Here is a 24210-nt window from a genome sequence, read left to right as displayed (position 1 = left end):
CTATTGCCAATTTTGCCCTTAAAAATAAGACAGGTAAACTACCACCTGTCTTCCAATATCACAATATTGATCGGCTTGCTAAGAAGAGAAACAGCAACCACTAATGCCATGCCTTTCAAAGAATGTATACCCTTGGTTACAAAACCAACTATTCAATTAGAAAGGATTGCATCTGAAAGAAGCTTATGTTAGAGGGTAAGAGTTTCCACTGTAAAGAAAGTTCCTCTATTATAAGAGTAAAACATGGCAAAACCTCAAGTCTTCCACATTTTGTAAGTAACCAACCATCTTTCCCATGTTCTAAATCAATTACCGCCAATTCATACTAATAAAGGGTCATCAAATCATCTTCAATTTAGTCACTCGTCCAATAACTTTTTTGAAAGTTCTTCTAAAGTCTTATGACATGTTTCCGATATTACAAACCTTCAATGTCATCGAATATGTGTGTATATCACAGCAACATCTTCGAAATATCTATTCCATACGCCAATAGCTTTGAAAATATAGATGCTTTTGCTACACCTTCCATGGTAGTAATTAGATGGAACGACAAGTTGTTTGGCCGTGATGATTGGTTAGCTTCGGTTAAGGGACATTGCACACACAGTGATTAAGGATCTAATCAATCTCTGCCATCTTGGAAAGTATCCTCAATTGACCAGAGTTCAGCTCTATGTAAAGCATTTTTGTAAGGAATCGCAGGATTGTACGTTAACCTCAATTTAGATTATTTGAAAAGAAATCACAGCTGTAAACTTCAAAGCTGTTTCGAAACCAACCAGCAACTAAAATGTAATGCTGAGTGAAACATGCATATTGTTTTTATTGTTATAGCATATAAGAATAATTCTTGCTAAACAAATGTACTTTTTAATACTGCTACTGTGCAAAGTTTTTAATACTGCTACTGTGCAAAGTTTCCACTCCGATTTTTCTGTTTGCTGCTTAAAAGTTATTACTCCTGGTTGAGCTTACTCCGTACAGTCACAATTTACACGATGAAATGTGATAACAAACAAAAGAGATTTCCCATACACCCTACCTCTTCCAGTTGAGCCCACTTCTCCTGGACAAGAAGCCACAGATGAAAAGCAGTCTCAATGACCTGCAGCTTCTTTTGCCACTTGATAACCTCGTCCAGAAAAGAACCTGTTTCAGAATAATTCTGCATAGTAGCCAGGACCACTTGATGGTTCTCCAACTCTTCGAATATGCACTCTGTATTTTTTAGCAGCATGACTGTGCCAAGCTCCTAAAGAAAGGTAAAACGATATGAAGTCAGAAAGTCAACTATTGTACAAGCCATAAGTGTGCATATAATGTCCACAATAAAACCCCTGGGGACATTCATCTGGACCAGTCTCTTTGTTTAACAGTGAAGCAGACATGAATACTCGCAACAGTGGCGTAGCTAGACAGTTTGCTGCCTGTGGCGGTCCCTGCGGCAGCCGCCCCGCGGAGGACGTATCAGGGACGTAACAAAGGTCCAAGGGGGGGCCAGCTCCAGGGGGCCCCTTCAGCCCAGTACCCTGTCAGCAGAGCTCCTGAGTGTGGTTGGAGGGGGCCCCCTTCATGTACTGTGCAGCTGGACCCTCTCAAGTTTCATTACGCCACTGGGACGTATGTAAGAGTAGGGGAGGGGGTAGCTGTCGATTCCTGCATCGGCCGCCCCGCAACGGCCACCGATAAGAGCAGTGGGGAGGCCGCCCTCCCCAAAACACAAGCCGCCAGGGGCAGACCGCCCCCACTCTTGCTACGCCACTGACTAGCAAAGAGATTAGAGCTTGCTTCAAACAGTACTGGGGACAAAGATTCAGTGTGCAGAGTTTACCTCAATGTACTTCAGGGAGTCGTATAAGGAGAGGGCACTTCCACGCCCCCCCTTTCTGGAAAGGTGGAAAGCTTTCTCCAGCTGCCTGCTCATTCGCCTGCTGTGTTTTGTACTCGGAGCACTCTTGTTGGGAGTATCCGCCTTGTTATGTTGGCTGCCAGAGACTGAGCTAGCAAGATCCTGAAGTAGAAGAACAATATTAATGAACAGGCTAGGGAAAATGATCACTTTAATTCATACTAATGTTAGCAATTGCATTGTTTCTGGTTGAAGCCTGTTATTTTGATCTTAGGCATGCAATGGGTGAAGCTGACGGCTCAGCTCTGTATCAAGAGCACACACTACGCTGGTGATGCCAAACAAAAGCCCTGCTAGGGGTTCAGTCGTAAAATGACTACATATGTAAGGTAGTCTTACGTGAGCAGGAAAGCTGGTTTTGCTCCCCTAAATGAATTAACTCACACAGATGTTTCTTTATCAGTAACTCTCCTGATATGAGTGATGTGTTGGAGGGAATATCATGGAAGTTTATGAACAACTATTAACAAGCATTGGCATAGCCAATAGGTCTCGCTTTTGGCACCTTCTAAGTATTTAGTTATGCAGCACAATATCCTTGGTGCAACCACATCAACTGTTGTGTGGCTAAACACTTATAAGGTCCCATATGCAAGACCTATTGGCTATGCCAATGCTTGGTGTGGTTGTGTGTGTGGTTGTGTGTGTGTGTGGTTGTGTGTGTGTGGTTGTGGTTGTGTGTGTGTGGTTGTGTGTGTGTGTGGTTGTGTGTGTGTGTGTGGTTGTGTGTGTGTGGATGTGTGGTTGGGTGTGATTGTGTGTATGTGTGTGGTTGTGTGTGTGGTTGTGTGTGTGTGTGTGGTTGTGTGTGTGTGTTGTGTGTGTGTGTGTGGTTGTGTGTGTGTGTGTGGTTGTGTGTGTGTGGTTGTGTGTGGTTGTGTGTGTGTGTGTGTGTGGTTGTGTGTGTGGTTGTGTGTGTGTGTGGTTGTGGGTGTGTGAGTGGTTGTGTGTGTGGTTGTGTGTGTGGTTGTGTGTGGTTGTGGTTGTGTGGTTGTGGTTGTGTGTGTGGTTGTGTGTGTGGTTGTGTGTGTGTGTGTGGTTGTGTGTGTGGTTTTGTGTGTGGTTGTGGTTGTGTGTGTGGTTGTGTGTGGTTGTGGTTGTGTGTGGTGGTGTGTGTGTGTGTGGTTGTGATTGTGTAAGATTGTGTGTGGCTGTGTGTGTGAGGTTGTGTGTGTGTTTGTGTGTGTGTGTGGTTGTTTGTGTGTGGTTCTAGTTGTGTGTGTGGGTGCGGGTGTGGTTGTGTGTGTGGATGTGTGGTTGTGTGTGGATGTGTGGTTGTGTGTGGTTGTGTGTGTGTGTGTGTGGGTGTATGTGTGGTTATGGTTGTGTGTGTGGTTGTGTGTGTGTGTGGGGCTGTGTGTGGTTGTGAGTGTGGTTGTGTGTGGTTGTGGTTATGTGTGTGGTTTTTGGTGTAGTGTGTGTGTGGTTGGGTGTGTGTGGTTGTGTGTGTGGTTGTGGTTGTGTGTGGTTGTGTGTGGTTGTGTGTGTGGTTGTGTGTGTGGTTCTGGTTGTGTGTGGTTGTGTGTGTGTGTGGTTGTGTGTGTGTGGTTGTGTGTGTGTGTGGTTGTGGGTGTGTGGGTGGTTTGTGTGTGTGGTTGTGTGTGTTTGTGTGTTGGTGGTGTGTGCGGTTGTGTGGGTGTGGTTGTGTGTGTATGTGGTGGTTGTGTGTGTGGTTGTGTGTGTGGTTGTGTGTGGTTGTGTGTGTGGTTGTGTGTGTGTTTGTGTGTGGTTGTGTGTGTGGTTGTGTGTGTGTGGTTGTGTGTGGTTTTGTGTGTGCGTGGTTGTGGTTGTGGGTGTGGTTGTGGGTGTGATTGTGCGTGTGGTTGTGTGTGTCGTGTGTGTGTGTGGTTGTGTGTAGGGGTTGTATGTGTGGTTGTGTGTGGTTGTTTGTGGTTGTGTGTGTGGTTGTGTGTGTGCGTGGGGGTGGTTGTGTATGTGTGGTTGTGTGTGTGTGTGGTTGTGCATGTGGTTGTGTGTGTGGTTGTGTGTGTGGTTGCATGTGTGGTTGTGATTGTGTGTGTGACAGTAATACTAAAAGCAGCTCAAAATAAAGGAACACAAACATCGAGTTTGTGGAAAGAGAAAGCACGTAAGTCAAACGGGCGCAGCAAAGCATTAACACAACAACAAAACAAACAAGATCACTCAGCGAAGACTGAGTGCTGATAATGGATACACACAGCCCATCATCTTAAGAGTTCGATTGCAGCCAATGTGCACTCAAACCTGCCCCCTCCTTGCGAGTTGCACCCCATATTTCATGAGTTGTAACTGCTGCAATCACCATAACGCTTTGAGATCTAAAGCGCTACATAGGTCTAATCGATTAACCAGTCGCCAACATGCTGTGCTTTCAAAGAGAATGTGCCAAAAGTTTCTAGATTCCTCATCATGTCCTCATGAAAGCACCAACGAAAGGACTCGCTGTGCTTTTAAAGAGAATGTGCCAAAAGTTTCCAGCTTCCTCATCATGTCCTCATGAAAGCGCCAACGAAAGGACGCCCTGAATGGTGCAACGGACATGAAGCAGCCGCTGCGATCAGAAATAAACACTGTGAACGTTGTCCAGTTTCACAGTAACATTTCCTTAATGTTCTTTAAGTCACAAAACAGTAATACTAAAAGCATCTCAAAATAAAGGAACACAAACATCGAGTTTGTGGAAAGAGAAAGCACATTGTAAGTCAAACGGGCGCAGCAAAGCATTAACACAACAACATGTTCTTTGATGTTTGATGTTCTTTGAACGAGAACATCAAAGGGACGCCACAAAAGTGATCGCGGGCAAAAGTGAAAGTGATCGCAGATGCTTAATGAGCATGACGAGGTTTGCCAGCCTCTGCTCCTAAGCGCGCGCCCACGCACATGCACTGTAGCACTAGGCTGGCCATGGCAGCATTTTTTTGAGCCCTCACAAAAAGTCTCGCCAGACCAGCGCATGGTCAGGCGAGACCTAAAAACCACTTTCCATCGCTGGCCCACCCCGAAAATAGTCTTATATTTATTACAGTCAAAGGCAGGTATAAATCTTTTTCGAGGTTGGAATTATAAAGGAACACTTCAGTTGGTGAAATCATCTTCCCATACAGAAGAAGAAAAAAAAAAGTTTAGCAATTGCATTTGCACTTGGACTTATTTTTTTAAAAGCAAGAACATATGTGTATATTCGTGCATGATAAATGAAGTTCACAAGCCTTTCCAGGGTCCTAAGGAAGGCTTCTAGGGCTATCCTGGAAGAGGTTTGTAAATTCCTGAAATTAATGTAAATCATTACCCACGTGAAATCCTTATGTTCTCGGTGGATATTTATTCACTTCTTTAAGAATGAGGCCCCACAGTTTACAATTACAGCGGCAGCCTGTGATTTGTTGTAGATATAACCAAAAAGCTATGAATCGAAAAATGCAGGTGACATGTACCTACTGAAGAAATGTGACAGGACATGTCTCCTAATTACTATGAAAGTTACCAATGAGCGGTAGAGACTGGCTTAGGCTTTCTACTAGGGATACTAGAAACCTAAACAGCTCGTTGTGATATTTAGAGCTAGGAAGCTCTACTGAAAGAGGTCAACATCAGGTATTATTGCCAGATTCAAGACAATTAATTGGAAAATGTTCACTGTGCACTATCATGCAAAACTGTGATCCCCACGCCATTGGTTCTGTAGGTGCTTTGATATCTTGCAGTGGCGGCTCCCCTGCTAAGGCAGAGGAGCTGCAAGCTGAATTCAAAATATAAAATGATAACTTTAGTTACAGCCTGGGAGGAGAACATGCATAGCCTGCCAGCCCCTGTTAATCACAACGCTGCCTTGTTGTGATTGGTCAGGGGATTCTGGGGTCTGTGTGCTTCCTGCCGAGAGGAGGACGGAGAATGTGGCTGGCGGTTTGCAGCAAAGAGGGCAGGCATTTTTTTTTTTAAATTATTCCCCCTCCCTCGTTCCCCCTCACCCCACCACCCCAGGCCGCTACTGATATCTTAATGGCGATTTAACCTGACTCAATGGTGATGTTATGGGTAAGTCACGTTTCCATGTGTGTTTGTACCACATGTGTAGTTGAGTCGCCTGATCCCATTTGCCTAACCAAGAAATAGAAATATTCATTCACATCCAAAGTTGTAAAGGAATGTGTCTGATATTTTCTTTTTTCTGATAGCTTAAAAATGTTTCTTCAGAATATTTTCATTTACTAAATTAGGCTTCACCAAACAAAGCACTGTTCCAGATGTTAGTATCGTGTGCCTATTTATTTAAAAATGCATGATTCAGAGCATCAATAAGCCCTTGAATAATCTATTCGGACAGTAACTGGTTTAGTTTAACATGTTTATGGTGTTACGATTTGTAGCAAAAGAGAAATCTACCTGCAAAGTAGGGTTTTCAGTGTTAAAAGTTGACATATGGGGGGTGGGGGGAGGGGTTGGGGCGACTGGTAGGTGGCTTAGCATAATTTTATAATGTGATACAAGCTTTTATTTTCTACCTGCACAAGTTTTATGGGATCTCTTATGTTATTTTTTCTAAGCACTCACTATCACACCACCGTCAAAGTGCTATATCTGGAAAAATTAAGTTGTTTACGCTGCAATTGGGAGTTGAATTATTATTTTTTTTAAATCAGTGGTTCTTATATCTTAAATCTTTCTTCCTTTCTAAGTAATTCCCCTCGTTGTAGACTCTCAAAGAAGCAAAGCGGAAGAACACTCAATATTCCCACCAGAAACTTGGGAAAATTTCAAATGGTGGCTTTATAAAGTATTATAATGATTCCCAGTCCTCAATATGTTGGGGGTTCTCCGAGAAAGGAAAGCAAGGCGACATTGCCTTGAGACCCTTACAGCTTTACAATCCCCCGATTGATGGCAGTTGTGTGTTGCCAGAGAAAGGATGCACCAGAAGAACAAGCTACTTTCTTTCGATACCTCTTTCTGGTGGATACTATATCCAACTGCAGATTTCTCACTCTTAGAATATTCATGGGGCCAGACTGGATCTCAAAGCTCTAAACAGTAATGCTCCTGCGAGCTGACAGGTGGTATCGTGCAGCTCCACGTTGACTCCAGAAGTGACAAATAGAGCTGCACATAAGCTCTACCTCTGCGCACCAACATTGAGGCTGATACCACAGAGTTGAGGGACTGGTATGATAGTGTTCGCTGGTGACCTGCACGTTGTCTGCGCGCACCCTATAACGAACACTATCTCTAATTACGGCAGAGCCCACGCCAGCACTGACATTGAAGTGACAGGTGCAGAATTTGGCACCAGAATTGGAGTCAGCACCAAAGCTGGTGTAGGCTGCAGCAGGTTGGAAGGACACAGACGATGCCAAGAACAGATCGGTGTCTCAACCTGTTGAGGGAAAGGCCTTGAGTGCGGCAGCAAGACCTCACCCTCTCTTTGTGCGAGAGCAAGACCTCGCGTTGCAATTTTGTTGAATAAAATCTTATCAAACTGACAAGAAAAGAGGGAGCTTAGTTCCAGATCTGTATCAGAAGATGCAGAAAGAAAGAAACTGACGTAGGCATGCAGAGGTTGCACTTATACGCAGCTTTGCTCGTCACTCAGGGGCAGATAGGAGTCAATGTGGAGCCGCACGAAGCATTGCTGTTGAAAGGTTCCAGATAGATCTAAAGATGAGTGTTAGACCTCGCATCTTTGGAGTGGTTTTCCCTAACTATTTGCCTTCAGACCTCTTGCTTTGCTGACTTTGTTTAAGCTGTCACTAGGATTTTACAGACTTTAACACTGCTAACTAGTGCTAAAGTGATTTTGCTCTCTCCTTAAAGTGTTGTAAAATTGGCTTATAGCCATTTGGCATATTTAATTTACTTATATGTCCTTAGTAAAGAGGCACTACCTGTGCCCAGGGCCTGTAAATTAAATGTTACTAGTGGGCCTACAGCCCTGATTGTACAACTCATTTAAGTAGGCTGTCTCAATCCAGCCTTTGCAGCATTTGTGTGCAGTTTTAAACTGCCATGTCAGCCTGGCAAAAGCCCAAACCTTCCTTTTTAATACATGTAAGTCACCCATAGGGTAGGTCCTGGACAGCCCAGAAGGCAGGGTGCAGTGTATTTAAAAGCTGGATGTGTACTTTTAAGTTTTACATGTCCTGGTAGTGAAAATCTCTTACATTCATAGTTCATTACTGTAAGGCCTACCTCTCCTGTAGGATAACATTGGGATTATGTTATTATATTTAATAAGCTACAACTTTCAAATAGGAACAGGTAACTCATTCATGTTTGATGTCTTTGGAATTTAAATGAAAAATCCTTACTTATGGGGAAGTTGGATTTTAAATTACAATTTTGAAAATGCCACTTTTAGAAATTGCCATTTTCCTACCTTAGCCATTTGGTGCCTGCAGCCTGTCTCTGGGTCACATGACTGGATGTCGTGGACAATTGGGCTTTATGTATTCCTCCCAGACAGCCGCACACAATAGGGAGCTTAGGTGTGCTTGGATGGGCCATTACTGGCAGGATGGGAGGGATGAGCTGGGCACAGCCCCACTTGCACTTGAATGGGCTGTTTCCTGCCTCCACACAAAGGACTGCCTACCCCCTGTAGTTAAGTCTGAAGCCAGGTCATGGGTGGCAGGACACCCATGCACTTCGAAGTCATTCCTCTAGAAACTTCAAAGGTTAAACTGGATGTACATTTTGGACCTCAGACACCAACTCTTCAGTACACTGCTAGACCTGTGGATACTCTGCCAGGAAGAAGGGCTGCTGGGCTGCTGAAAAGACTGCCACTCTGCTGGACTGCTGCTCTGAAGGAATTGCTGTGCTGACCTGCTGTCTACTGCCCTCCTGTCTGGATGAGAAGGGCTGGACCTGCATCTGATGAACCCAGAACCCCAGAGTGACTCCAAGGGCTAGCTGGCTGGCCTCCTGACTTGCGCCTCAGGGAACAATCTCGAGCCCAGCACCTGGACTTTGCTGTCTGTGAGTCGCCCTGCTAAGTTATGCCATCTCAGTCCTTGACCCTTGGAAGTGGGCCTAAGTTGCTTTGCTAACCTCGGTGGGCCTAGCGGAACTGCCACATCTCCTCTGCTGCACGGCGCAATCCCAAACAGAACCAACGTCTCTCAGCCGCTGCATGGGTCTTCCCCATCGCAAAGACTTACACCGCATTGTGAGCTTCATTGGAACAGCAGCTGCACAATGCATCCTCGGGTCAGGCCCTCATATCCCTCGTTGACAACGACAAGTCCAGACTCCGCAACGCTGCTCTTCAGAACCGACGCATCGCCCTGAGTGATTCATCTTCGACACCAGACTTCGCATCACTAGCCCTCGTCAATGGGATCCTCAACAACCATGCAGGACCTCGCATCACAGCCTCACCACAACTTGGAAACAACACATCCCTATGGCAGCGTAACTCATCTTCGACGGGGACCCTCACATTGCTCCTCACACCAGGATTTAAGATACTTTGTTCAGCAGACCTAACTAGGTCCCTGTCGCTGGCCTGCAGTCCATTGTGTTCAGCCTGAACTTGTGACTTTGTCCTGGTACGGTTGGCCAGATATCCACACAGTTGGCGCTATGTGCTTTTTGGCTCTATTTTTACTAAAATCTTTAGAAATACATATCTCTGGTTCTACTGATTGGATTTTCATTATTTAGGTCTTGTTTTATTCATTAAAAATAACTATGTTTTTAACCTGGTGTTGGATCCTTTTTGTGTGGTGTTTTCACTTTAATACTGTTTGAAGTGTTGAACAAGTACTTTACACATTGCCTCTAAGTTAGCCTGACAAGTTCTGTGACAAGCTACCAGAGGGTTGAGCCCAGCTTCATTTACGGTTGGCTTGTGCTTCACCCTGACAAGGATTGTGGTTGCTGCTTGACCAGGGCTCACACCCCAGTCAACCAACAACCCAGTCTCTTACAAGTAGGAATCTGCTGTTAGAAGGATCCATCAGAATCCCCCATTGTTCCTCCTTATTGTGGTAAAACTACTCACACCAGTTCTACCAACAACCTGCATCTCTTCTCACCTTCATCCTGCACCCCTCCAAAAACATCAGAATACTATCAGCCTGTGCAGGTTTTAGCCTGACACAGACTAAAATATGCCAATACAAAAACACTGGCTGTATTTAAGGGTGTGTCTCCTCCTTGTTGGACAGTATACGTAAAAACTGCTGCGACAATGTGGGTGCCTAGCAGAAAATCATGTTCATTTAAACACCACCTCTTTAGCTTGTAGGTATATGTTCCCTGTCTAATGACGTATTTCAAGAACCAAACATCCATGGTAGAATCATGCTTAATTTAACTCATGCATTATGAAGAAGGTCGGTCAGGACCACTGCACACGGATTATCCATAAACCAAACAGCCGACATACATTATCATTCAGCCCGTAAACTGCAAATGAAAAACTGATATTATCAGTGCCCCGTTACAAAAATGTCAAATTTAAATATAAAGAGATGCAGAAGTAACCTCTACTGCAACACTACTGAGTTGAGTTTGCACCATGGTAATTAAAATCAATTCATTGCGTAAATCTGGTAACCAAACGACGCTCAGTAAAATCCCACCTCAACCAGCTTTCCGCTGCAATTTTTTCCGCTGATTCCATTTTGTTGCAATAAAACACAAATAAAATGCTCGCCGCCAGCGGCGTTTAGTCTGACACAGATGTAGCGGCAATGCTTCGCTGACTTACTTCATTGTATCCCTTCGCTGAAATGACTCGGCAGTGAGGCCTCAGGTCAAATATCTTGCTCAGCCAGACTTCCTCACAATTTTTCAGGGCGCTCTCAACTGTCACATCCCTGACGGCTCGCTGCACGATGGTTCTCACGTGCCCTGTGTGCTCTGAAATGTTGGACACAAGGTTAAGCGCAAACATGCATGGCATTGGAAGGAAACGGCTTGTAGCACGGTGAACACAATGGCATATTTCTTTGTAATGCCTCCATTTTGTCCATGTCTGTCCTATTAAATAGGACATCCAGACCTGCATGGGCAGAGATAGGTGTACAGGCCTGCGGCCCCTCCCACCCCCCCATAACTCCATCAGTGACCTATTCCTTGGTTTTGAGTTTACAAGATGCTTAAAAAACAACTCATCGAAAATAAAACCAACTAAAATAAATGGAGGAAAAATTGCTGCCGAATAAAAGCTGTGTATCAAATGAATAAAAATTCATTATTAGTTAAAAAATAATCTAAGTGACCCAGTATCTACCAATTGTTAGTGCACAGACACCAATCCTTGCCATATTTTCAGGATATTCATATGGAATAAATTTGCATACAATGAATATAAAAGGAAATAATTACATAATCTGTGATTGCACTGTTAATGTGCCACGTATGTGGCTCTCGTGAACCAAACCCGGACACCCCTGGCTGAATTGTCCGTGGACACTTTTCAGGGATTGTCTCTTTTGCTGGCCCTTGATCTACAGCATAACAATCTGTGTGAGCTAAAAATGCAGGCAGCTTTTATGTTACCCTTTTGCATAAGTGAAATTAAAATGCATATTTCTGGAGCCAGTGCTCTGTTGCAGGCAGGAGCATGGTGACACGGGCGGAGCAGGTTCTTACTGAACTGATCTTCTGTGTCTTCAGGGAGGAGTCCAAAAACTGCCTTGGGGGTTGTGAAGTTGGATCTCTCTCTCGCCTGGCAGCCGCAGATCCTGGGCATGGTAAGTTGTATGATCAGAAAAGGCAAATTTTCAGTTTCTTTTTGTAGGGGAACAGTTTGGTTTAGAGCTCAAAGTAAGGACCAACCTGCTCCACAGTGTGGGCACCAGTACGCCGAGGGAGCATCACCCACTATTCGTTCATCTGAATCTTGTAGCCAGATCAAGTTAACAAACAACCAGCAGAAGTCCTATCTACTTTGTGGGGATCCCCCTGTTTCTTTCTATTTTGAATCTTGGATTATTTGACCCTGTTGTGGCCCGTGGCCAGCCAAACAACTACAGGCCCATGTCCTCTGAAAATGGGACATGTTGTTTTGTCAAAGAAGTTGCCGTTACTGTGGCCTCTTGTGGCTCTTAGTGTATTAAGTTGCCGCTGCCTAGTAGGCAAGTGAGTAGCTCATTGCTCCCTCAATTTGTGGTAGGGCCAACAACTATACAGTGGAATGTAAGTTGTTCAGGGGAAACGTTTGTATAGAGTACAGGCAGCTCCCCTGGTTCTAAGCTGGTTGTTTTTTAGTTCCAAAAGTCCTTCCAGGCACTGGGGGGTCCCTGAGCCGCCAACAATGTCGGAATAGAGAAAGGGGGTGGACCTATATGGCTGCTGCTTTGTGCACAGCAGTTCTCAAGTCACTTTCTGGAAGGCACAGTTTCACTTTCTTTAATAGAGCTGGTAGTAGGTGAGAGACCTAGAACCGGATGCACTTTGCTATAAGTATACGTCCCTTAAAAAGATGACACATAACACTAGCATTTGTGACAGTGCACAGACAAACCATGGAGGCATAGCTTATTGGGGGCATAATGTAATGTACATAGGCTATACATTAGTGTAAATGAAACTCTTCGCATTACTGGATATCTATCACCATAAGAAACAACATTCATTTTTCCAATCTTCTACAGTTAAAAACTTTGTTTTCTATTTTTTAAACAAATTAATAAATTGCCCTCACCCATTTGCCAAGGAACAATTGTTACTTAGCACTACTGCATAAAACCAATGCATTTAACACTTACTTTGCAACCCGAGTGCAAGTAGGTCCCCGAGAGTCATTGCTCTCAGGCTCTCTGCGGTGACGCGCAGAACGCCTCCTGTTTGCCGTACCAGTTGCTTCCAATGCCTTGTCCTCATTGCAGAATTACTAAGGTCTTCAATCAATGGCAAAGTTAGCTAAAAGTAAAAAAATACATAATAAACATTTGCTGAAGTAAAGTAGAATTTTCTTTTTAGACTGATTTTAATTCACAGGAAGAATAATATACAGGACAATAAATATGTTTACCTTAATTGGTAAAAATTATTGGAAAATCAACATTTATAATAAACAAAACATACCTTTTGTAACATTGGTTTTAATGGATATTTTGCTTTCTCTTACTTACTTTCCCTTACTTTTGAAATGTACTTCCTCCCAAGGCTTCAGTCCTGAAACCTTAATCAAGGTGTAAATGTTTTGCAAAACTCTGGACAAGAGTTCAAGCAGCCGCCTTGCAGATCTCCTACAAAGGTACTCCTCTCAAGAATTTAGGAGTTCTACTCTGTCCTTGGTAGAGTGTACAATAATTACTTCAAGTCCTGTAGTTTTCAGAGTACTTCCTTAAGCATGACACACTCCATTGTTAAATTGTATGTGTAGTTAACAGCTACACCCATGGGAGCATTTTCCTACCATTTAAATGACGATGGGGTGTTCTACTTGGGTCCAATCTGAGAAGTCTCTCCTTTGCTTAAGATATAGGATTGAGAATAATGTAGGCAAATTAATACACTGGTAAAAAAGAAACTCAAGCGTTCCATGTTAACAAGGAAAGATGGTTTTACTCTCAAAGTGCCATTGCCTTGGAAGAACATGGCAAACAACCCTGTCTGAAGTTATTGCCACCAGTGAAATAGTTTTAAGGTGTAAGTTACACAATATCAATTGCGCAAGGTTTGAGTGGTGTGACCATCAATTGAGCCAATGCCATGTTGTGGAACCACTGCCAAATAATGTAACAAACAGGTTCACCAACCCCTTAAACAATTAAGGAAGTACATGGTTCTCAAAGGAGGAAAGATCTCCATGCTTCCGCAGCAAGACTGAAAGCACGGTGAGATAACCCTTTGTAGGTAACACCAGCGACCTATCCATTAAAAATGAAGAGCAAAATTCAGTACTTGAGATAATAATGCGGAAAATTGATACGGAGGTTCCACATTCTGCCATATATAACCGCAACCGCCCATTTATGTACTTCCTTGCTCTGGGACTCCACCTGATGGCCTGACAAACTTGGATCCACACCCCTCCCAGCAACTCACGCAAAGAATCGTAGTGTAGCAATTGACAACCAACTCACCAGTAAATCCTGCTTCCAGAGATTCAAGAAAATCTTCAAATGGCTCCCCACCAACGCTCACAGAATCATCACCAGCAAGCTGGATTACAGCAACAAATTATCTGCTGGAATCAATGCTCAACTGACCAAAACTCCAGATCATACAAAACTCAGGGGCCAGGCTCACCCTCATCCTCCAACTCACACTCGTATCACCTTGCACATTAAAGAGCTTCACTGGCTCCCAATACGCAAACGAGTACCCTTCAGACTCCTCACGCACCCATAAAAAGCAGTACACATCATTGGGCCCACGTACCACAACCACCGTATTAACTTCCATAAACCTACGAGGCATCTCTGCTCAGCCGTACTCCTACTCACACACACCACACGCATATGCAAAACCAAATCCGCAGTCGTGCCTTCTCCTACTTCGCTCCTAAAGCCTGGAACTACCAGCCCTTGCAAACTAGAGCCTCCTCCTTTGTTTTTTAATTCAGCAAGGAAATGAAGGCCTGGCTCTTCACCTAGCCCTGACCCCGGCTCGGACCATACAGCTCCTGCTTCGGCACCAGAATACCCTCCCAAGTGAGTTGTGTGCTACACAAATACACATAACATAATATAACACAACATAATTTCTGTCTGATATCCACCATGATATCAAGGATACCAACACTGAAGCCAACGGCAACACATTTCAGATTCAAAGGAGCAAAAGGACCAATTGTAGGCTATACAGATTTGGAAGCCACAGAATGCCTCCTCTTTCAACAGAAGCAATAAAAACAGTGGTGGCCTTGTTGAACTCTCTTTGCTAAGAAAGCAAAGATCTGGTTCCCAGATCCCCCCAGATCATTGTTGTCAGACATTCTCTACAATACAGCACAGGGCACTTTGCATTCTGATGGGATGCATGGAGATCCGCCTACACATAAGCCAAAATCTCAACATGTTTTTGCAGCCACATTTGCATGATTATTCCATTCAAGTGAAAGTCTATGAGCTGACTCAAAGCATCGCCTAGACATTGCTTTTCCTGCCAAATGAACATCCAAGAATGGATGACCCAGGGATTGATGAATGTTAATCTGCACAGCTCAAGTTGCCAACTCCCCTACATTCTTTGACATAATACATGCCAATGGTTTTCTCTATCCACATCAGAACCTGCCCGCCTTTCAATCCAGCAAGAAATTCCTCCCATGTTGTGATCAGTTTCCTGAACTGAATTTTCCTCAGCTACTCATGTGGTCCCAGCGATGTGTAGGATTCCATGAGGGCTATCAATTTGAGGAACAGAACTGGGTGAAAGGCCTGACAACAGTTTGCATCACTGCCCCAATAAAAACTGGAATTCCATGGTTAGTGTGAGCTTTGATTTTAGGATGTTCAGATTAAATCCCAGCCGATGCACCAGTGAGATAGTGATATGTGTGAAAATAACACCCCTTTGGCAGAAAGCTGTCAGGGTAACACTACCTACTGGGAGAGAATGTGGCCTGACGGCTAGGGCGGTCGACCTCGGAGCCAGGGATCCGGGTTCGAGTCTCGGCAGGGATGCTCAACATTCTGGGCAAATCACTTAATCTCCCTGTGCCTAACAAAAATGAATGTGTCCGCCTGTAACATAACTGGTGCTCATGTAAAGCGCTCTGATACCTCCGGGTCTAGTACACGCTATATAAAAAAAAAACACATGTGAACTCTTTTTTCATGTACATGTTGATAATGCTGAGGTCGCAAATAGGAATCAACATTACGATCTGCCTTTTTGGAATAAGAAAATACTTGCAGTACACCCATATTTCAGTCTTGTAGCACCTCCTTTCTAGCCTACTTTGAGAGAATTTGAGAACTTTGGTGTGCTATTCACATTCGCAAACCTGGGTAGTGTGCACACTGACGGTTTGCAAAAGGGGAATGTAATTTGCGATGCAACCTGTGAGCAAATAGCTCACTTTACAAATTGTCCATTCGCATGGGGTCGCAAAGCGACCTGACTAATGAATATTAATTATACGTTGGTGACTCCTGGTGATTTGTTGCAAATGCACACGGGTGGAGGCCTACAATGGAGAGCAGACTTCTGCCTCTTCATTTGAATTCCCAAACAGGAAAAACAGTTTTAAAAGCAGCATAGATCAGTACTAGTTGAAAAAAAAAGTTCCTGTTGGAAGGCACTGGGGAGAGCATGCAGTCGTCCCCTGGTCCTCTGACATGAGACCGCCAACACAATTCTCAAAGGGAAGATGTCAATCAATCAATCAAATAATTTGTAAAGCGCACTACATATCCGCAAGGGTTTCAAGGCGCTGAGGGTGGGGAGGGGGGGGGGGGGTGCTGTTGCTACTGGTCGAACAGCCAGGTCTTGAGTTGTCTTCTGAAGGTTAGAAGGTCTTCAGTTTGTCGTAGGATGAGGGCGAGGGTGTTCCAGGTCTTGGCGGCGTGGTGGGAGAAGGATTTGCCTCGGCTGTGGTTCTACGGATGCGTGGGACGGTAGCCAGGGAGAGATCTGCGGAGCGGAGTTTCCTGTTGGGTACGTAGAAGGAGAGTCGACTGTTGAGATAGGCTGGGCCGGGGGGAACAACCTTTACAACGCAACTTTTACAACGCACTACCTTTACAACGCATTTTTTACAACGCATAATCCATTACAACGCATGACATTACAACGCATGACACTACAACGCATTTTTAAAAACTACCTTTACAACGCATTCCATTACAACGCATACTACCATTACAACGCATACCATTACAACGCATAATATTACACTACACTATCCAACACTTACCCTACTGTTGCACCCCCTGGAGTTAGAATAGTAATTTTTACCCCTATACTATCCAACACTTACCCTACTGTTGCACCCCCTGGAGTTAGAATAGTAATTTTTACCCCTATTCTATCCAACACTTACCCTACTGTTGCACCCCCTGGAGTTAGAATAGTAATTTTTACCCCTATACTATCCAACACTTACCCTACTGTTGCACCCCCTGGAGTTAGAATAGTAATTTTTACCCCTATACTATCCAACACTTACCCTACTGTTGCACCCCCTGGAGTTAGAATAGTAATTTTTACCCCTATACTATCCAACACTTACCCTACTGTTGCACCCCCTGGAGTTAGAATAGTAATTTTTACCCCTATACTATCCAACACTTACCCTACTGATGCACCCCCTGGAGTTAGAATAGTAATTTTTACCCCTATACTATCCAACACTTACCCCACTGTTGCACCCCCTGGAGTTAGAATAGTAATTTTTACCCCTATACTATCCAACACTTACCCTACTGTTGCACCCACTGGAGTTAGAATAGTAATTTTTACCCCTATACTATCCAACACTTACCCTACTGTTGCACCCCCTGGAGTTAGAATAGTAATTTTTACCCCTATACTATCCAACACTTACCCTACTGTTGCACCCCCTGGAGTTAGAAAAGTAACTTTTACCCCTATACTATCTAATACTTACCTTAAATGCAATTTAATATTATGCGTTGTAATGGTATGCGTTGTAAAGGTAGTATGCGTTGTAATGGAAATGCGTTGTAAAGGTAGTTTTTAAAAATGCGTTGTAGTGTCATGCGTTGTAATGTCATGCGTTGTAATGGATTATGCGTTGTAAAAAATGCGTTGTAAGTGCATGCGTTGTAAAAGTGTGCGTTGTAACGTCATACATCCCTGGGCCGGTCTTGTTGAGTGCCTTGTGTGCGTGGATCAGGAGCTTGAAGGAGATTCTTTTGTCGACAGGGAGCCAGTGCAGGTTCCTCAGGTGGGCGGTGATGTGGTCGCGGCGTGTGACGTCGAGGATCAGGCGTGCAGAGGCATTCTGGATTCTTTGCAGTCTGTTGATGAGCTTGGTCGCGGCTCCGGCGTAGAGGGCATTTCTGTAGTCGAGTCTGCTGCTGACTAGAGCCTGGGTGACTGTTTTCCTTGTGTCTGTCGGGATCCATCTGTAGATCTTGCGGAGCATACGGAGGTTGTTGAAGCAGGTGGAGGAGACAACGTTGACTTGTTTGGTCAATAGTCAGTTTCGAGTCGAGGATGACTCCCAGGTTGCGTGCGTGGTTGGTGGGTGCGGGGGGAGTCCCCAGCGACGCGGGCCACCAGTAGTCGTCCCATGCTGAGGGGCTGGGCCTGAGGATGAGGATCTCCGTCTTGTCTGTGTTCAGCTTAAGGCGGCTATCTTCCATCCAGTCGGCGACGGCCTTCATTCCCTGGTGGAGGTTGGATTTGGCGGTGAGGGGTCCTTGGTGAGGGAGAGGATCAGTTGCGTGTCGTCGGCGTAGGAGATTATGTTGAGGTCGTGATGTCGGGCAATCCGTGCGAGAGGCGCCATGTAGACGTTGAACAGCGTTGGGCTGAGGGAGGATCCCTGCGGGACACCGCAGATGATCTCAGAGGCTTCGGATCGGAACGGGGGGAGGCGGACTCTCTGGGTTCTGCCAGAGAGGAAGGAGGCGGTCCAGTCCAGGGCCTTGTCTCGGATCCCTGCGTCGTGGAGTTGTGTGCGTAGTGTGTGGTGGCAGACGGTGTCGAAGGCGGCGGAGAGGTCCAGAAGGATGAGGGCCGCGTCTCGCCGTTGTCAAGTAGGATCCTGATGTCGTCTGTGGCGGCGATGAGGGCGGTCTCGGTGCTGTGGTTGCTGCGGACTCCTGACTGGGAGGGGTCCAGGATGCTGTTGTCTTCGAGGTAGCGGGTGAGCTGGATGTTGACTATCTTCTCGATGACCTTAGCTGGTAACGGAAGCAGGGAGATGGGCCGGAAGTTTTTGAGTTCGTTCAGGTCCGCCTTGGGTTTCTTCAGTAGGGCGTTAATCTCGGCGTGTTTCCAGCTTTCAGGGAAGGTCGCGGTCAAGTAGGAGAGGTTGATGATGTTGCGCAGGTGGGGTGCGATGGAGCTTCCGGCTTTGCTGAAGATGTGGTGTGGATAAGGGTCAGATGGCGAGCCGGAGTGGATTGTGCCCATGGTCTTGATGGTGTCTTCGATGCTCACGTTGGCCCAGGTTGTCAGGGGGTCGTGGTCCGTGGGGTGTGGTGGTTCCGGCATGTTTGGGCCTGTTAGGGTCGTCCGGGGGTTGAAGCTATTGTGGATGTCGGCGATCTTGCAGTGGAAGAAGGTGGCGAGGGAGTCGCACAGGGCTTGCGACGGCGGGATGTCGTTGGCGTTGGAGCTGGGGTTGGAGAGTTCCTTCACGACGTTGAAGAGCTCCTTGCTGTTGTGTGCGTTGTTTTCGAGGTGGTCTTTGAAGGAGGTCCTCTTGGCGTTCCTTATGAGTGGTTGGTGGTTGCGGATGGCGTCTTTGTGGGCTGCGCGGCTGCCCGGCGACTTCTCGCTGTGCCATATGTTCTCCAACTTCCGGCAGCTGCGCTTTGACGCTAGGAGTTCTGGGGTGAACCAGTTGGCTCTCTTGCTGGTGTCTTTGAGGGTTTGTTTTTTCAGCGGGCTAATGTGTAGGCGCAGTCGTCCATCCATCGTCTGAGGATGCGCGCACCATCGTCGGGGTTGAAGGGGTTGGTCGGTGGGTGGAGTGCGAGGTTTGTTTGTAGTTGTACTTCGGTGATTTTGCCACAGCAGCGACGAGGGATCTGTAGGGTACGGTGATGTGCGACGGGTTTCCGGAAGGTGAAGTGGATGTAGTGGTGGTTGGTCCAGGTGGGTTCGGAGACGTGGCTGAAGGAGATGTGTGGGCTTGAGGAAAAGATGACGTTGAGCGTGTGTCCGGCGATGTGGGTCGGCATCGTGACGAGCTGTTCCAGTCCGAGGTTGGCGAGGTTGTCTATCAGGGTGGAGGAGTTGCTGTCATCGTCGTTCTCCAGATGGAAGTTCAGGTCTCTGAGGAGGATGTAGTCGGTGGAGGTCAGTGCGTGCGTGCTGATGAAGTCGGCGATGGCGTCACAGAATTGTGGTCGGGGTCCGGGTGGTCTGTAGACGAGTGTGCCTCTTAGGGTGGCCTTGGGGTCTGTGTGGATCTGGAAGTGCATGTGTTTGGCGGTGCTGAGAGTGTCGTCGGTGTTTGTTGAGACCCTGATGGTCTTCTTGTGGATGATGGCGATTCCTCCTCCGACTCCGTTGGTGCGGTCTCTGCGGGCGATCTTGTATCCGTCGGGATGGCTATGGCGATGTCTGGAGAGGAGGCTTCGTTCATCCAGGTCTCGGTCAGGAAGGCGACGTCTGGTGATGCGGTTTCGAGTAGGTCCCAGAGCTCGACGGCGTGTTTGCGTGCGGAGCGAGTGTTGATCAAGATGCATCGGAGCTGGTTGTGTTTTGTCGTGGTGGGTGTCTCTGCGTCTTCGATGCAGGAGAAGCTGCAGTTCTGGCAGGCGAAGGGACCGTGGGTGCGCTTCGGGGTGGCTCTGCAGCAGGTGGGGCTTCGTCCTGGGTTGAGAGCGATGAGGGTGCTGGCGTCGTATCGGAGGCGGTCTTCATGGCTGGTGCGGGGGCCAGGGGTTCTGGCGCTGGGCGCGGTCCAGGTGCGATGGGCGCAGACGGGCTTGCCTTAGGCGCGCCTTCGGTGCGCCAGGGGTGCGCCCGCTGCGCAGCCGCCATTTTAAGGTGAGGTGGGAGGGAGGAGCAGCTGGGAGGCGGGTGGCAGGGGGCAGCGAATGGGCGCAGGGGGGGCGGGGCCGTAGGGGGTGCAGCGGCAGAAATGGGAGCGGCACGAGCAGGCACAACAGGGGGCACAGAAGGCAAAATGGCCAACGGGGCACAGAAGAGCAAAGGACACACAAGACCGGGGGACAGCAGGCAAGTGGGCAGCGGGGTACAGAGGACCAAAGGGTACACTAGAACAGGGGACAACAGGCAAGCAGGGCACAGAGGACCAAAGGGCACACTAGAATGGGGGACAACAGGCAAGCGGGGCACAGAGGACCAAAGGGCACACTAGAACGGGGGACAACAGGCAAGCGGGGCACAGAGGACCAACGGGCACACTAGAACGGGGGACAACAGGCAAGCGGGGCACAGAGGAGCAAGAGGGCACAGACACGCAAGAGCGCAGGTGGAGCTGCAGCGGGGGGGGCGACCTACCTGGCAAGGTCAAGGGTCGCTCTCCTCACCGCGCAGCGGCCGCCATTTTAAGGGGAGGTGGGAGGGAGGAGCAACTGGGAGGCGGGTGGCAGGGGGCAGCGAATGGGCGCAGGGGGGCATGGCTGCAGGGGGTGCAGCGGCGGGAGCGGCACGAGCAGTCACAACAGGGGGTACAGAAGGCAAAATGGCCAACAGGGCACAGAAGAGCAAAGGGCACACAAGACCGGGGAACAGCAGGCAAGTGGGCAGCGGGGCACAGAGGACCAAAAGGCACACTAGAACGGGGGACAACAGGCAAGCGGGGCACAGAGGACCAAAGGGCACACTAGAATGGGGGACAACAGGCAAGCGGGGCACAGAGGACCAAAGGGCACACAAGACCGGGGGACAGCAGGCAAGTGGGCAGCGGGGCACAGAGGACCAAAATGCACACTAGAACAGGGGACAACAGGCAAGCGGGGCACAGAGGAGCAAGAGGGCACAGACACTCAAGAGCACAGGTGGAGCTGCAGCGGGGGGGAGCGACCTACATGGCAAGGTCAAGGGTCGCTCCCAGCATCCTTTTGAAATCAGATATGCCCCTCCCCCTTTGAGATGGTGATATTTGATCAATGTTTAGAAACTGCAATTGCGGCCATATACATCCCTTTTTTTAAAAAGTTATGAAAGTCAAAGATTTTAAAACATTGGAATATAATACTTAACAATGCTTAAAATATAAATGTCTCTTGTGAAAGAAGATTAGTGCCTTTCAACGGAAAGAAACATTTTTGTACAATAAATTTCATGCACATTTATGGGAGGTAAAGTGCCAATTTTCCCAACCTTGTCAGATTGCTCTCAACTTTGGAAAACTGGAGGGTGAAATGGAGTAATTTTGCTAATCTTATGGCTGTACAATTTCCACGTAGGGGAAATTCAACAGGGTTTTACTCTGTGGATGAGGGGTAATCTTCTGACCATATGCATGTCAAATCACAAGTGTTAGACCTGGCACCTTGGCGTGAGTTTCCCTTCCACTTTTTGATGGTGTGCCTCGACTGTTTTGCTGGTGTTGTCCGCTCAGGGCACTGCGCCACGGCTAATCCGTGCCGCAGTGCAAGTGCTCCCGAAGTAAAGTGTACCTGTAATTGATGTCCATGATTGGTTTATTGGATTCACTGTCAGTCCCCAGTAAAGTGCACCAGGGGTGCCAGGGCTTGTGAATGCCAATGCTGCTGGTGGGCTTGCAGCGCTAGTTGCGCCACCCACGGAAGCGGCCTTGTAAAGTGTGTCTAGGGTCTGCCACCGCAGACCCTGTGCGCGGTCCGGGACCGTCGCGCTGACTGCGCAAGTGCCCCCACTTGCCAGTCCCTAAACCTTCCCTTACCTACATATTAGCCACCCCTCTGGTAGGCCCACGGGCAGGGTGCATTGTGGGCATAAGGTAAGACATGCCCTGATGTGTGTGGCATGTCTTAGTAGTGAATTACAGCCCTTGTCGTTTTTCACTATTGAAGGCTACCTGCTCTCCATAGGCCAGAATGGGCTGCTGGGATCACGCCAACGCTGTGACCCCAGTGGACTCCGAGAGCATGGTAGAGTGTCAAGTTTGGTATGCCTGAACTCAGAATAATAAAATACTCCTTGTAGTCAAGTTTATTTTAATATCCTGGGTTTGTAAATACTACTTTTAGAAAGTTAGTATTTACTGACCTGACCATCTCAGTCCGCCTCTGCTGTGTGTGTGTGTTCTGCCTAGCAACAGTAAGGAGCAGGGTGGGGGGATCCCCAGAGACAGGTTGGCTGCCAGGTGGTGGGTAGAGAGATTACACCTGGATGGGTGGGAGGAGTACACCTTGACTCTTGAATAGACCTGTGCTCTGCCACCACAAAGCCGGCGCCACCCCCTGTGGGGCGGCTGATGTCTCTGCCCTGCTGCTGAAAGGAAAGAGCAGAGTCACAATAACAAAGTGCTCCAGAACTGGACTGAGCCAGGCCTAGGCCCCCTGGCGCTAAAGAACAAAAGAATCATGGTATAAAAGTAGGAGCCTGGCTCCTAAGAAAGCAGAATCCTGTTTACCACAAAGAACCTCTGCCCGACTAGAAGGAGAAGAAGACGCTGGAGGAGCTGGCCTGCTGCTTGCCTTGCTGAGAAAGGAGAGGAAGAGACTTACTGAAAAGACTTTGCTACTTTGTGCTTGAACATTCTCCAAGGGCTTGATCTGAGCTTGCCCCCTGAACTGAACCCCAGGAACAGTGGGTTCTCTGTGCTTTTGCTCGTCCTCCAATTCGAGCCGTGTGTGCATCCCACTGGAAAGAGACTGCGCCCCTCATCGCCCCTCCTAGGGCCGTGACACTCAGAAGCTCGCCTGCCTCAAACCCGTGAGAGCCCCGCTCCGTCCCGAGCCGCTCTCTGTCCCCGGGCCAGGTCGCCTGCATCCCTGTCACCGCCTGCTACTGGAGCGCGCTGAACGCGCTATCACCCCTCCTGCCGGAAGCCGTCCGACGACTGTGATCTACGCCGGGTCATCCAGCTGCACTGACTGTGCCCTGCGACCCCGCTTCGCTATCCCCGGACACCTCAGGCCGCGCCGCCCCCGCTGTGGAGACCCTCCTGCACCGCCGTGCTAAAGGGTCGCGGGCCGCGCCTGCCTACTTGCCCACACCTGCTGATTGAGGACCCAAGAACACTTCCCAAGCTGAGAGTCGCACCGACCTGTGCCGACTCTCCACATCACGAAAGAAGTTCCAGTATCGGGCTCGGGGCCCGCAACGCCTTATTTCCCCGTTCGCAGGAACCGATCTCTGTGAGTACTGGAACTACAAGTAAAGAGACTACAAAGTACCCATTTGAAACTACGAACCAAGAACATTTGCCTGCTGTATAACCTGGTGGCCTAGCGACAACGTTATTGGTCTTGTGATAAGTCTGTTGAGATATATATACCTTATTTTTACATAAAGAATCGTATTTTTATATATATCCAAGTCTGGTGTCCGTTTCTGGGGGGATTGATGTATTTACTGTGTGTACGATTGTAAGTGCTTAACCAACAACGCCTGAGGAATCGCCTTGGCTGCTCACGCCACGCACCTAGAGGGTGAGCAAGGGTCATTCGCGAGGGGTTATCCTGCGCCCTGACGTGGAGGAGAGGGTTCCTGCTTGACACAAGGGCAACCTTGCGCCAACCAGCGACTCCCGAATCTAACATTGGTGGCAGCGGTTGGGATTTCGGATTTGCACTTGTAATTTGCATACA

General features: G+C 47.5%; 1 protein-coding gene across 1 annotated transcript in view; it reads right to left on the bottom strand.

Moving 5' to 3' along the window:
• LOC146859134 (uncharacterized) overlaps positions 1 to 24210 on the bottom strand; it is a 2052335-nt gene that overhangs the window by 1684827 nt on the left and 343298 nt on the right. Inside the window, exons 29-32 of the mRNA XM_085649806.1 lie at positions 12613 to 12766; positions 10608 to 10759; positions 1835 to 2014; positions 1046 to 1255 (exon numbers count right to left, since the gene is read on the bottom strand). Of these exons, the coding sequence (XP_085505932.1) occupies positions 1046 to 1255; positions 1835 to 2014; positions 10608 to 10759; positions 12613 to 12766 (696 nt within the window). The remainder of the gene's footprint in view (positions 1 to 1045; positions 1256 to 1834; positions 2015 to 10607; positions 10760 to 12612; positions 12767 to 24210) is intronic.

Source organism: Triturus cristatus, chromosome 3_2 (assembly GCF_964204655.1).
Source record: "Triturus cristatus chromosome 3_2, aTriCri1.1, whole genome shotgun sequence".
Taxonomy (NCBI): domain Eukaryota; kingdom Metazoa; phylum Chordata; class Amphibia; order Caudata; family Salamandridae; genus Triturus; species Triturus cristatus.
The sequence above is the reverse complement of the archived record's forward strand: the minus strand, read 5'-3'. Positions and strand labels throughout refer to the sequence as shown.